The following is a 13,528-nucleotide window of genomic DNA, read 5'->3' as shown; positions in this document are numbered from 1 at the left end:
CTGTTAGAGACAAGACATGCATGTTGCACTCTCTCAGGGAGACTTTAGTTTTGTGTTTTTTCCTGTATTATTTTCCCTAATCCCCTCAGGCTAAAAGCAAAGGTTTGTTCTTTTATGTGCGAAACATAATATCCAGTCTCCTATGTGCTACCCCAACACTACTACGTCTAATTAATAAGCTAATAAGAGTCCCTGACCCCAATGGGAGGTAGATGAGGATTATTACCCTCTTTTACAGATGGGAGAATGAGTCTTAGAAGTGAAATGACTTGCCCAAAGCCACAGAGAGTCTGGGGCAGAGCCTGTATTAGCCTGCTGTAGTTCCTGGCTCCCCGTCCTGTGCTCATTCCACTAGACCACGCTGCTTTGCAGCAGTTGTGGCATATATTTAGGGCCAGGTACCTGCTATTCTGTACTGCAGCTGTTAGGAGACAATGGATGTTCTCCCAGGAATCTCTGCAGCCTGTGAGAGCCAGGCATGGCATCTATTTTATGCGCCAGGGACCGTTGCAAGAGGCCTGGCATGGAATCTAATTACACCTCATCCATATGTTTATCTCCTGGCTCTAGATGACCACAAAGACTGAATTTCATTCATGTTAAACATTAGGCTGAATATCAGCAACAAACCTTCCTGACAGGGAGATCTACTGGACTGGGGACCCATCTCCCAGGGGGTGTGAAGGAAGCCCTGGTGCTTGGAACAAAGCTAGACTGTACAAAGCATGAGTTGGTGCTCAATAGGATCCCATACTGCATCGACCCCTGGGCCACAGGATCTCCCTGACAGGCCTGTTCCAAAGCCCATGCCCGTGACTGAGCGAGGGTTTCCCTACTGATCCCGCAGCAGCACCCTAGCAGGTTGTGGGGGATTAGCGCCATCCACCCAGCTTGCCACAGTGACCTAGAGCAAACCTCAGTTCACCGGCTGGTTTCTCTCAGAAGCTGGAGCAGGAGCAAGCCATGGATAACGCTCCTGGAAGAAGAGACAGCTGCAAGCAGGAGAGAATGTTTCCCGTCTTGCTGCCAGATTATTTTCCAGGTGATTACAGGATGTCAGGGCAAAGATGGGCCTGGGCTGGTGGGGTTCCTAAAAATCTGCTCCCTCCCTACGCCAGCTGCAAGCTGGCCTCCAGAGGCACCGGGTCAGAGAGAGACCGGCTGGAGTTTGGGAATCTGTGAGAAAAAACAAAGGGAGGGGGAAGGGAGACTCCAGGCAGGAAATTGGGAGCATGAGAGCAGCTGGGAAGTGGAATTTAGGAGGGTCTTGCAAGCTCCTCCAGTGCTCTGCAAAGCCATCAGGGTCTGTGGCTAATGAACTGCAACACTCACATCCCAGCATCCAGTGCCAGAGAGCCCCGACTTCCACTCGGCGCTGGGGAAGAAAGAAACGGCTATAAATAACCCCTTCTCCTAACTGTAAGCAGATGCAGAGCCTGCGCCTTGGCCCTGGGAGAGGCAGAGGGACGCTAGCGGCCGCAATATGCAGGGAGCTGTGCGACTGAATGGCCGGAGCATTCTGGAATGAGACTCAAACATTCTTGAAGCCCGTCACAGCGCCTGGGAGAAATTCCAGCGCTCCCTTTGGAATGAGTCCCTGCTGCCCGGGAGCCCCTTCCGACTGGCCTGAGATGCCTCGCGGGGGGAGGGGCAGGCTCAGAGGCACTGCCCCAATGCTGGCAGGGATGCCAGGGAGTGGAAGGCTAGGGCACGTTGGGTTCAGCCCCTCAGCATGTCGCCGTTGGTTTTGAAATTGATTCATCTTTACTTCCAACGGCTCCTGCTGCAGTTCCTGGCTTTTCACCACGTCCAGGTGCTCCAGCTCCAAGCCGCTCCTTGCCTCACCTGCATTTCACAGCCAAAGAGTATTCTTAACGTTGTGTGTTCCTCTTCCGCTCTGCGGCATGCTCCAATGGACAGGGCACTGGACTGGAACACTGGGGACTCTCTGCTGTTGGCCGGCTGGGTGACCTTGGCCAAGTCACTTTACTATTGAGTGCCTCAGTTTCCCCATCTATAAAATAGGAATAACGCGCGTTGCCTCCTTTATAATGCACTTTAAGATCCATTGATGAAAAGTGCCATGTATTTGTACCAGGGATTTTGCATTGCAGTACAGCTTCTGCAGGGGGCTAGCTAACTGTGTACTATCACTTTCCTCTGGGGAGCAGTTTTCACTAGTCCTGTGCATATCCATTGTTCTCAGAAAAGTCAAGTCCATTTCTTCCAGGGACCTCCTTTTTTGCTGCTTGTCAATTACACCATGAATAATTCGGTCTCGGATTCATTCATCTGGTCACAGTTCACATTCAGGGTGGTGTTACGTGTGTCTGTAACACACCAGTCAATGGTCTCGCCTGGCAGCTGGTTTCTTGTAAAGAAAACATGCTCACCCCAGTCACATTCATGCCTGGATCAGTCTTCTGGAAATTTCTGAAAGGCTTTGCCGAGCAGTTTGCAGTCCCCTTCATGCTCCCAGAGGAATGGACTGTGGCTCTCCAATGCCACAGGTAGCAGCCCGGAGGATTTCACCCTCTGATTCCTCTTTCAGCACCACTTGCTCCAAGAAGAAGGTGGACTCACTCCCCCAGTTCAGGAAGCTGCTGCATTTGCTCCATTCTTGTGGATGCTTCAGCTTCCCACAGCGTACTAAAGCAGGGCCCACAAGCATGCTGGGGAGAGGCTGAACTTTTCTGGCCCCACTCACCCGACAATGGTCAGAGTTCCAAAGATTAAAAGCCCATGACAGGATCCACTGATGCTGGTGGCTACTGTTACAGGACATGCGCCTGAGGATTATCCCTGGGAAGAGAGAGAGTGTGTGGGGGGGGTGTATGTGCACGAGCGAGCACTGGTCTATATTTCTTTAGGTGGATTATTCCCCAGATGGCGTCCTGCCCCTGGTGCAAGAGTGAAGATGATCTATGTAGGATGGAGGATATTCCTGATCAGCAGCCTTCCTGGGCTTCCCTCCGGTGGGAATGCTTCAAGGTGAGCTCCAGAACCCAGCATAAATCAGTGTATTGGGAGCAGAGATGGATCCGAAATAGGGAGCTGCCCCATGTCACGTGGGTGCTTCACGGTGACACTTGGGAAGCAGGACCTTTGGACATATGGGCTTAGAGGAGAGCATCACTATTCCTAGCTATGGAACTACAGGAGGACCTGTCTGGAAACTTCATTCCACTTGGCACATCTGCTGAAAGCACCAACCTTTCTCCTCTGATCTGATCACTGGTCACACAAGAATGATGGTCGCAGCCTAATGCTTGGTGAACATTTGTCCACATCACAGAACCATGCCACAGCCTGACACCACTCCTGAGGGGACCCGGATCGGAACAGCAGGGGCTGCTGCAGGGCAGAATGGAGGTGCATTGGCAGAGCAGTGCATGGCCCCAGAGTGGAACAGCAGGTCAAGATTAGGGTCCAGTGCTAAAGCTAGGTGTGATCGCACCTTCATGAACCAGGGATGGGGCAGTTTTAAGCTCTAGTGCAGCGCTGTGGGTAGGTAGCAGGTACGTCCCTTCCTGCACTGTCCACCGTTGCTCAAATCCTGGAGCTTAGATGCTGCAGTGAGCTCAGATCAGTGCATGAAATCATGGACTATATGGTGCAATACTCAGGCACCACGGGGTGAGTTACAGCTGGACAGTTCACCTTCCAGCTGAACTCCTAGTTAGCATCAGGCAGTGCAGGGGAAAGGTGCCCAGGACAGGGACAGCCCGTCACAGCCACGTATCCCTGGCCTCCTCTCCCCTTCAATGGGGAAGTGAGACATTCCAGAACGACAGGCTGGTCTATGAGGATGGGGAGAGAGCTCCGGCTGCAGTTGTCTATGGAACATCTTCCTCTCCCTCCTCAGCCCGGGCCCAGCTCCAGCACGGCACCGGTGGCCTTGGGGATAGCACCGGGCTTTGTGCGCTCCTGGGAGGCACGGAAGAGTCCGCTGTTTCCATGACTGGTACTGACCAGCCCTGCACATGCCCAGCTCCGGAGAGAGCGAGACGCTTCTGCCTGCCCATCATCCTGCTCTCCCGTATTCCTCACACTGACAGCAACCCAGGGAGCCCAGCACCTTCCGCCTGTCACACTGGCTCAACCCTCTCCCTGCCCTGGCAATGAGGGCTAGTGGCATGATCCTGCTCCTGTTTAAGTTAAAGGGAATTTTGCCTTTAATGTCAAAGGGAACCGACTGGGCCCTGGCTGGCCACGTCAGGGACTAGTGCTGGAGAACTTTCCCTGCCGCCCGCTCTAATCCATTCCTAGCCCAAATCACCAGGCTAGTAGCCCCCTTCCCTGCTCCACTCCCAGCTGTGCAGGCCCTGCCCTGCCTCCTTGGCTGGGCTGGGCCAGGGCCGCAGCAAACCCTGGCAGGCGAAGGGAGGGGGCTGCAGCCGGAAAGGTCTTAAGTTCCCCTTTCTGGCTGGCCGCCGAGGAAGTGCGTGGGTGGGGGGGTTCTGCAGGGCAACCCCCACCCCACTCAGATCCACACGGGGCTTTGCCAAGCGCCCAAGCCCAGGGCAGGGCGCAGAGAGCCGGGCAGGGTTGGTGCCAGGGTGACCTCACCCCAGCCCGGCCCCCCAGGGGCTGCCCTCCTGCCTGCGCTTTGTCCCCCGACGTGTCTGTGCTTCCCACGAGCGACCCTCCTGCCCCGTGGGGTGGGGACAGGCAGAGCCCCCGCAGTAGACCGGGGCCCCCCTCAGGACGGATCCCCCCGGCGGGGCAGCTTTGCGCTGTGGTTTGCAGCCCCCTCCGCCACCCCTGCCCACGGGACACGCTCACCTGCCGGGGCCCAGCCCCTGGGGCCTCCTGCCCACCTCGGTCATCGGTGCCGGCTGCCTGCGCTCCGAGCCCCCCGCACGCACCCGGCCAGCCGGAGAGCAAGTTTGAGCGCTGCCCCCTGCGAGCGCTGAACTTGGGGAGGGCTGAGCCCGGCCAGGCCCGCCCCTCCGCCCAGCTGCCTCTGGCCCTGCCTCCCTCCCCTCGCCGGGGCCCGGCTCCCACAGCTGGGAGAAATTCCAGTCCGTTCCCAGGCTCCTGGCAGGCACAGCAGCCCCTTCCCTACCGCAAACCGCCTGAGCAAACAAACCCCAGAGCCCTGGGAACCGACCGGCCCCGGCGGTGGGGGGCAGGCAGGGGCCTGGGCTAAGCTCCCTGGGAATCAGGAGTGACTCCGCTGGTGCCACGCTGGTGTAAAACCGGGACAACAGAATCAGGCCTGGCTCAAGCAATGGGCTGGAGAAGGAGCTGGTGTAAACTAGTGCCTCTCCACTGACTTGACACCAGGGAGCCTCCAGATACCGCGGGGGCAGGCGGGCGGCAGGGCAAACCCCTCAGCTTGGGAGCTCAGACCCCTCTGAACAAGCAAACCCAGTGCCAGGGAGAGGGCGTCCGAGGTAGATACAAGCAATGGGGCTGAATCCCCTAAACCAAGGGCAGTGCCCCTCGTGTGACGCCCCCCCCGGCCTCCCTGGCACCCGAATCCGGTGGCCTCTTGCTCTGCCGTAGACATGGCAATGCTGAGCGGCGGCACTGAGAGGGTGGCATTGGCTAAGGCGATGGATCCTGCGCAGCGCTGGGCCGGGTGGTGTTCTCCCCTGCACGCTGTGCCCTGCCTGGGCTGCAGGGAGTCGGGGGACAGGGGAGCAGCCAGAGCCCAGCAAGGCGAGAGAGCCCAGTTCCCAGGGAGAAGGGTTCTGGCTCACACACGTAGGCTGTGGTGCATGCATATGTGTTCACGGGCGTGTGCATGTGTGTGTTCATGAGTGTGTGCGTGTGTGTGTTCACGGGCGCGTGTGTGTGTTCACAAGCATGTGTGTGTTCACGAGCGCACGTGTGTTCACGAGCGTGTGCGTGTGTGTTCACGAGCGTGTGCGTGTGTGTTCACGAGTGTGCATGTGTGTTCACAAGCGTGTGCGTGCGTGTGTTCACGGGCATGTGTGTGTGTGTTCACGGGCGTGTGCGTGTGTGCATGCGTGTTCACGGGCGTGTGTAGTGGGATCAGCTGGCCTCAGTGCAGCCAGCCCTCGAAGTGGAGAAGACAAGGCATAGGGAGCGCCCATGAGGTCACCTCCTTTGGCTGAGTTAAAGGTGCAGGAGGCTTCCCAGGCAGGGGCTGAAATCGGGGAGGGCAGGGGGCTGCTGTCCTTTGGGGCCCAGGCTGACAAGATCCTGCAGTCCTCACACAAGCATGGCGGGGGCCAGCCAGTGCCAGCTGTAACTCCCAGCAGCCGCCCACCCGGCCCCGCTCATCCCCTCCCCGCATTCCCAGCCCGTTCCCAAGCAGAGCCCTCCTTTACAGATTCCACATGGGCTCCGAGTCAGTGGTGGAGCCGAGAGGCACTCGGGTGAGGCCCAGGGGCAGCGCTGTCCTCTGGGAGTCACGGGCAGCTGGAGTCTGAGAAACCCCTCAGCGGCTGCACGTTCATGCCCAAGAGCCCACTGGTGACACTTCCCTCCCAGGAGGAGATGGAGGGGGAGAGAGAAAGGAAGGATAAGGAAAGAGATCAGGAATGAAGTTCTCCAAATCCCACTCTGCTCCCACATACAGCGCCCCCAACTCCTGGTGTATTTCTCTCGTGGATGAAAGCCACGACTTGAAACTAAACTGAGAACAAGGCAATGCGAAGGCTGGACTAAACCAGGCTGCCTGAACCGTTTCCGTCCCGACCGGAAGCAGGAAAGACCAGAAATCCCACGGGAAGCTTGTTCTCATGAAGCCGCCAACCCCAGGCTGCAGATGCGAAAGGTTGTAATAAGCAGCCACACTTTCCCCGGTGTTTGTGTAAGGGATTGTTGCCTAGAGGCTAGCACCCAGCACCGGGAGACCAGCCTCCTGGGTTCTGGCTTGCTTCGTGACCTGGGGCAAGTCACTTTGCCTCTTTGTGGCTCAGTTTCCCTTGTTGGTAAAATGAAGATAATAGCCCCCTGCCCTCAGGGATGTGTGAAAGGTGGAGGTTGGGAAATAGCATGCCCCGGCTGACAGGTGCTGGGGTGGGCAGAATACACCATCATTATTACCTCTGGAGAAAATCCATCACTAGATACAAAGGGAGTTGACCCGAGGGGATGCCTTGGAGGGGCTCGATCCTGCAAGGTGCTGAGCACTCTGGCCCTGATCCAGCCGAGCACTTCACCATGCACTCAATTTTGAGCATGTGCTTAGTCCAGGACCATTCAGGTGCTTAAATGCTTTGCTGGGTTGGGGCCAGAGTCGTCCGCACCCTGCAGGCTTGAGCCCTCATTCAGCAGCAGAGCAAGGGGGCACTGGAGTAGCTGAGCACGCTCATGCTGTGGCTTACCTCCCTTGCTGGATCTCCCAGGAGGCAGGTGGCAATTCCTCCTTTGCTGCTTCTTGTCCTTCCCACGGGACAGGCTCTTGCAACTGCTCTGCTTTGGTACAACCAGCGCTAGGAGCTCGGAAAGGCTCCTGGGGTGGGCTGGCAGTGTGTCTCTCTCCCACGCCCCCAGGTGCTTGCCCAGGCGGAGGGTTGTTCCCTGAGGCATCAGATCTCACCCTGGGCTCTGTTGTGATTGACACACCCAGGCTGGGGCTGTTAGTCGATGGCAAAGTCCCCGAGAAAGCATCTGCTGTTGGGGCAGGGTCAGCGGGAGCCACTGACTCTGGGATGGCGGGTGGGGACGTGCCAGGAGCTCTGCCACCTGTGGTCCCTCTGTCATGGGAGCTTTGGGAGCTCTTGGTCTGTTTCCCCGCCCCTCTGGGGGTGGTCCTGGGCATCGTCCCCATGTGGCTGTACATGTCGCAGGACCTGGCGTAGGGGGATGGGCTCTTGGGCATGGTGTTCAAGTCATCCTGAGTGCTTTCCAGGGTGTCCTCCAGCAAGCTGTTGGCATGCAGGGTCCCCGCCCGCAAGCTCTCTGTGGGGCCGGAGGAGGCGGACACTCGCCGAAGGGTGAAGGCTCGAGGGATGTTGCTCAGGCTCCCGAAGCCTTTGAACTTAAAGAACTCTGGAAAAGAAAAGGAAACGTGAGCTGGGATTACTCCCGGGGAGGAGGCGGGTGGCAGGGTCTGGGCCGGCTCTTGGTATGGGGCTGAGATGGTGATGACGGCAGTCTCTGCAGTGGGGTTGTGCCCTCTGATGTGGGTGTAGCTCAATGGAGTTGCACCCTGAGAGAGAAGAGTCAGACCCAGCCAGCCTGACACCCCTCTGGCCTGCACCTTGGGGTGTCAGTGAGGTAGCATGGCCTAATGGCTAGGTCGCTGGGCTGGGGCTCAGGAGAACTCCGCTCAGTTTCTGAGCCTGCCACTTCTTTGCTGAGTGGCCTTGGGCTAATCACGTCATCGCCTTGTGCCTCCCTTTCTCCATCAGTGAAATGAAAGAAATTCCCAACCAGCCACAGGAATGTGAACAGGGCACCTGGCAGCCCTGCTCTCGCTTCCAGCCTCAGCAAAACACTGACAGCTGCAGGGGAAGAGGCTGCATTTGTCTGGCTGCTGAACAAACTGATGACATGCCCTCCCCACCCTCCTGGCCCCATCCCCATTCTGTGCCAGAGGCTTTGGTCCCTTTGCCTCAAGACAAAAGGCAGGAAACAAGCCAGGAGAGATGCTATCAATAAATAGAGTGCCCAGGAGCCACCTTTTGGAAATCTCCATTAGCCTGGTTAGAACAGCCTCTCATGCCCGCTGGCAGAACCCGGTTCTTTTTAGTCCTCCCCTGGTTGCCTTTCTCAGAGAGGTTTCTTCTGCGCCTGCCCCCCCCCCCCCGGTGGGAACAGTTTCATAGATTCATAGATTCATAGATATTTAGGCCAGAAGGGACCATTATGATCATCTAGTCTGACCTCCTGCACAATGCAGGCCACAGAATTTCACCCACCACTCCTAAAAAAGACCTCACACCTATATCTGTGCTATTGAAGTCCTCAAATTGTAGTTTGAAGACCTCAAGGAGCAGAGAATCCTCCAGCAAGTGACCCGTGCCCCATGCTACAGAGGAAGGCGAAAAACCTCCAGGGCCTTCCAATCTGCCCTGGAGGAAAATTCCTTCCCGACCCCAAATATGGCGATCAGCTAAACCCTGAGCATATGGGCAAGATTCATCAGCCAGATACTACAGAAAATTCTTTCCCAGGTAACTTGGATCTTACCCCATCTAAAAACCCATCACAGGCCATTGGGCCTATTTACCATGAATATTTAATTACCAAAACCATGTTATCCCATCATACCATCTCCTCCATAACAGTTGTGGGTCCCAGGGCTGCTCTGCACCATTGTGGTTTTGCGTGTGGTCGGCACAGTGTGTAATAATCCAGAACTGCTCAGCTTGGAGCCTGTGCACATTAGTTAAACTGGAGTCCATGCAGGGGGACGCAGCCTGTGAGTGGACGCATCTTCTGTGGGGGGGGCTGGACCAGCTCCAGCAGGGACATCATGGGTGTCAATTGCAGAGTGCTGGCACTCGCTCCCCCCCCCCAAATTCCATAGGGCCCCAATCCTGCCCTCACTGACATTGGGGCAGCACCCCCCCCCATCAGTGGCACAACACGTGTGTAACTGGGGGTGGGATTGGGGCCCTACTAAGGGCCTGATTCTCCTCTGCCTTGTCCCCTGTGTCATTGGTATGCCCATACTCAGAAGGTGCCTGTGATCAGGTATACCAACCCCACAGTGGCCACCACTACCATCTGTGAAATCCCGTTTAGGGCCAGAGCCCAATGATCCCCCTCTGCTGGACGAGAGCCTTAGGTCAATTATGGGATGAATGATTTGTAATTCCCTTGTTTCTGTTCATTGGCTGCCCTGGACAGGGAGAGATTTTAAAGTGACCTGGCCAGAGGGCCAAGGCAAAGGAAGAGGGAGACTACCACAGTGTTGGAGCGACCGTCGGCAGGAGGTGCCCGACAGGGAGTGAGCTGCTACACCACGCTTGGCCATGAGGAGGCACTAGTGGTGAGTCAACCCCGCCACGGTGTCAAATGTAACAGCTCCAATCTGGTAGCATTTTACACCCATTTTGCATTTCAGTCACCCTGCAGCTAAGAGACTCTGTCAGTCGGAGAGTGACGCAGCCTTGTGATGTGCTCAGCTTCCAAACAGAACAGCACCACATTTCTCCAAGATCTAGCTGCCTATACGTTCAGCCAGCCAGAACCTGAAAAGCTCTCTGTAATACCCGGTGACTCCTGATGATATAATACCCCTGGGTATGTAGGTATGTGGCAGCAGGAGTCCATGAGTGTGTATATATTTCCAAAGGGTGGAGGGGAGTGTATGTGTGACTGTCTTTGGTACATGGTGCACCATGATTGCATATATCAGCGCGAGTGAGACAGTGTAGCTGTGTGCCTGTGATATAGGGTGACCAGACAGCAAATGTGAAAAATTTGGGACAGGGGGTGCGGGGTAATAGGAGCCTATATAAGAAAAAGACCCAAAAATCGGGACTGTCCCTATAAGTTCGGGACATGTGGTCACCCCAGTGTGATAGCATGTGCGTATGTCAGTGTGTGGGGGACCCTGTGCTTGTGCGTATGTCTGTATGTGTATGATGATGAGTGTATGTTAATGTGGGTGGGAACATATGACTGTGAGTGTGTATGTGTGGGGCTGGGTTCCTGTGTGGATGAGACCATGTGACTATGTGTGTGCATGTCGGTATGTGTGTGGCTGGGTTCCTGTGTGGATGGACCATGCATGTGTATGTTGGTACATGTGGGGCCGGGTTGCTGTGTGGGTGCCCATGTCTATGAGAGTTTCCCTCCGAACTAGTTCAGGGCCCCTTTGCACGCCAGAGCTAGCAGATCAGCCTGCATTCAGCGAGAAGCGTGTACTGCGGGAAGGATATCATCTACCCACTTCCTAAGCGAAGCGAGCGAGCAACTAGACCCTCTAGATCACTGTTTTCATCTCCCAGCTGCCACCTGCTACTGCTGAGTGCAGAGCGTTAACCGAAGTCATATTTGTAACCCTCACAGGATGGATTTGTGTTTCACACCCCAGCCCTTTTCCCCCAGCTCTGCTCTGAACGGTAGCGCAGCCCAGGGTCAGACAATCACCCCCCCTTCTCCTTGTGCATCCCACAAATGAGGGCGGAACACAATCTCGCCGATGTACCCCCAGTGCCAGGGTTGTGCTCTTCCTGTGGCATTACTGTCTCTGCATGCCACACGCATGGTTCAGGGAGCAGGTAACTGGGCAGCCCGCTGGGATTGCTGTTTCCCTTCTAGGAGGCTGCAGCGCTGTCCCAGTGCAGAATAGCTTCACTGTACATAGCTGTTACAGGGTTTGGGGCCAGGACACGAGGCAGGAATCACTGGGTGAAAGTCTCTGGCCCGGTTTAGCAGGAAATCAGACTACCTGATGGTTCTTTCTGGCCTCAGAGTCTATGGAGCCCTGGCTGTAGCATTATTAATGCAAAGCTTTGTCCTTCTTTACGGGATCTCAGAGCATTTGGCAAACAAGACTTGCAAAAACCCAGCAGGAAAACTCAGGTACAAAGAGAGGAAGTGATGTGCCCAAGGTCAGGCAGTAAATTAGTGGCACAACTGCGAGTGACACCAGTTGTCCTGACTCCCAGGCTTGAATTTCATTCCTAGATCAAGCCACCTACAATCTCTTAGTCCATTTCAGAGAAGGGGCTAGCATATGAGGAGAAGGGATTTAACTCACTTTTCTGGTTTATTTGCATTATGGTAGCAGTTAGAGGCCCCCACTGAAATTCTGCTGGGGCTGGACAAACACTTAGTGGGATGGTCCCTGCCCTGACACCGTCCAATCTGAACAGACAAAAATTGGGACACTGAAGCACAGAGAGAAAGGGGAAGGCTGCAAGTCAAAGGGAGCAGGGCAGCTAACTGTCATTTTTGCCTTTGGAATCTCCCCATAAGTGACTTGCCAAGGGTCATACAGGAAGCCTGTAGCAGAGCTGAGAATGGAACCTAGATCTCCTGAGTCCCAGTGCAATACCTGAACCTCCAGACCATACTTCTCCTCTGTCGGCTGGGGTGGGGGCCCTATTGATGGGGAATCGATGGATTTGTTGAGAGGGGCCATCCAAAAACCGCTGTGCCCCAGGATGGTCGAGTGGTAAATGCAGCTCTGCCACAGACATCACGTCATGCCACTGTGCCTCAGTTTCCCTCGCCTCTAAATCAGGGATAATCCTGACTTGACGAGGGTGCTGTGAGGCTGGATTAGTACATGTTTGCAAAGCACTGAGTGATCCTGTGGGGGAAGGACGATTCTATGCAAAGCCTCAGAGTGGGCACCAAGCGTTCGGAAATGGGGAAAATGCAAATTTAAATTCTAGCGTCATCATCTCAGGCCAACTTACATGTGAGGGAGGCTTGCTGGGAAGGAAGTGTGTGAGGGGGCAGCAAATGAAATTATGCTGGGGTAGCTACCTTTCAGGGCTTTGGGGAAAACCCCAGGTCTTTGGGAAAGAAGAGAATTCAACCCACAGCTGCTGCTGATTAGTTTCCTCTGAGACCAGCTCCAAAGAGTTTATTAGTGCTGTGCACACGTAGGGTGAGATCCTGGCCCCAGTGAAGTCGGTGGGAAAACTCCCATTGTAATGGGGCCAGGATTTCAGCCATAGCCTCGTCCCACTGGAGTCAGTCTGGATTTGCTCCCTTGTTCCGCACATGCTGCCCCCTGTGTTCGATGTGCTCCGTCCAGGTGCAGGATTGCGGGTGGCTCAGGAGCCCCCATGGTGCTCAGGGCGGCGGGCGGGGGGAGGAGAGACACCTGTCCTGTACTTTTCTCTGCACCCAATTTCACACGGGATTAAACTAAACTGGTCCCAGCTCACCAGTTCAGTCCAGTTCAGTTCAGTGAGGGGCTGATCAACTGGATTATTTTGTATACCTCAATCTGCGAGAGGTGGGACGAGACACCCGCTCGGCCCCATCAAAGTAAATCCAGCCCCGTCCCGATCAGCCCAACCGAGAGCAAAACAAAATTGGCTTGTGGTCTGAAAGGCCCGCGGGAACCTGGCAGCCACGAACCCACTGACTACATGGGCAGTTTGCGTCCGCCGCTGTCGTGAGCAGCCCCTGGGCCAGCTCCCACAGGACCGATGCACAGCCCAGACACACACGCACACGGGCTCACCACATGCAGCGCTCTCCCCCCACAGCCCCTCCGTTCTGCCTCACCCTGCTTTAAAGCTCTGGCTGCCAGGCTCAGATAGGCGCATGCACAAGAGACTAGCGACGCGTTCCCCGGAGCAACTTACTGAATTTTTTGAAGGCCCCTCTCTTCGGGCTCTCTGCCATTTTCAGCTTCTGATGGAGCCACCAAAATGAACCAGGTCTAAGTTTATAACTTTCCCTAAGCCCTCCCCTCCCCTCCCTTCCTCTTCCCCCGCCCCTCTTTCTCTTTCACTCAGCATTTCCTCTATCTTCAAAAAATACCATCACCTACTTCACAGCCCCTACCCCCTCCCGCTGCTGTCACCACAGGGGGATAATGCCCCCTGTTGTCACCAGCTGCCCTGCCTTCCATGGCTGGATTCGAACGATCTGTGTTTTGCTGGCACCTGATCAGGACTAGGGCCCC

General features: G+C 55.7%; 1 protein-coding gene across 2 annotated transcripts in view; it reads right to left on the bottom strand.

Annotated features, from left to right (window-relative positions):
- Nucleotides 1-13,245, bottom strand: part of SH2D3C (SH2 domain containing 3C) — a gene marked incomplete at its 5' end in the record, with an annotated part of 54,769 nt that extends 41,524 nt beyond the window's left edge. The window contains 2 exons of one of the 2 annotated variants that reach the window (XM_084650114.1): nt 7,305-7,971; nt 13,206-13,245. In XM_084650114.1, the coding sequence (XP_084506240.1) occupies nt 7,305-7,971; nt 13,206-13,245 (707 nt within the window). Of the gene's footprint in view, nt 1-4,785; nt 4,934-7,304; nt 7,972-13,205 lie in introns of those variants that run through there. The other variant, XM_084650115.1, reaches the window with a different exon arrangement.
- Between the last annotated feature and the right edge of the window lie 283 nt (nt 13,246-13,528).

Source organism: Lepidochelys olivacea, assembly GCF_965140295.1.
Source record: "Lepidochelys olivacea isolate rLepOli2 genome assembly, chromosome: 16".
NCBI classification, from domain to species: Eukaryota; Metazoa; Chordata; order Testudines; family Cheloniidae; genus Lepidochelys; species Lepidochelys olivacea.
Note: the sequence above shows the minus strand (reverse complement) of the source record. Positions and strands in the feature narration are given on the sequence as shown.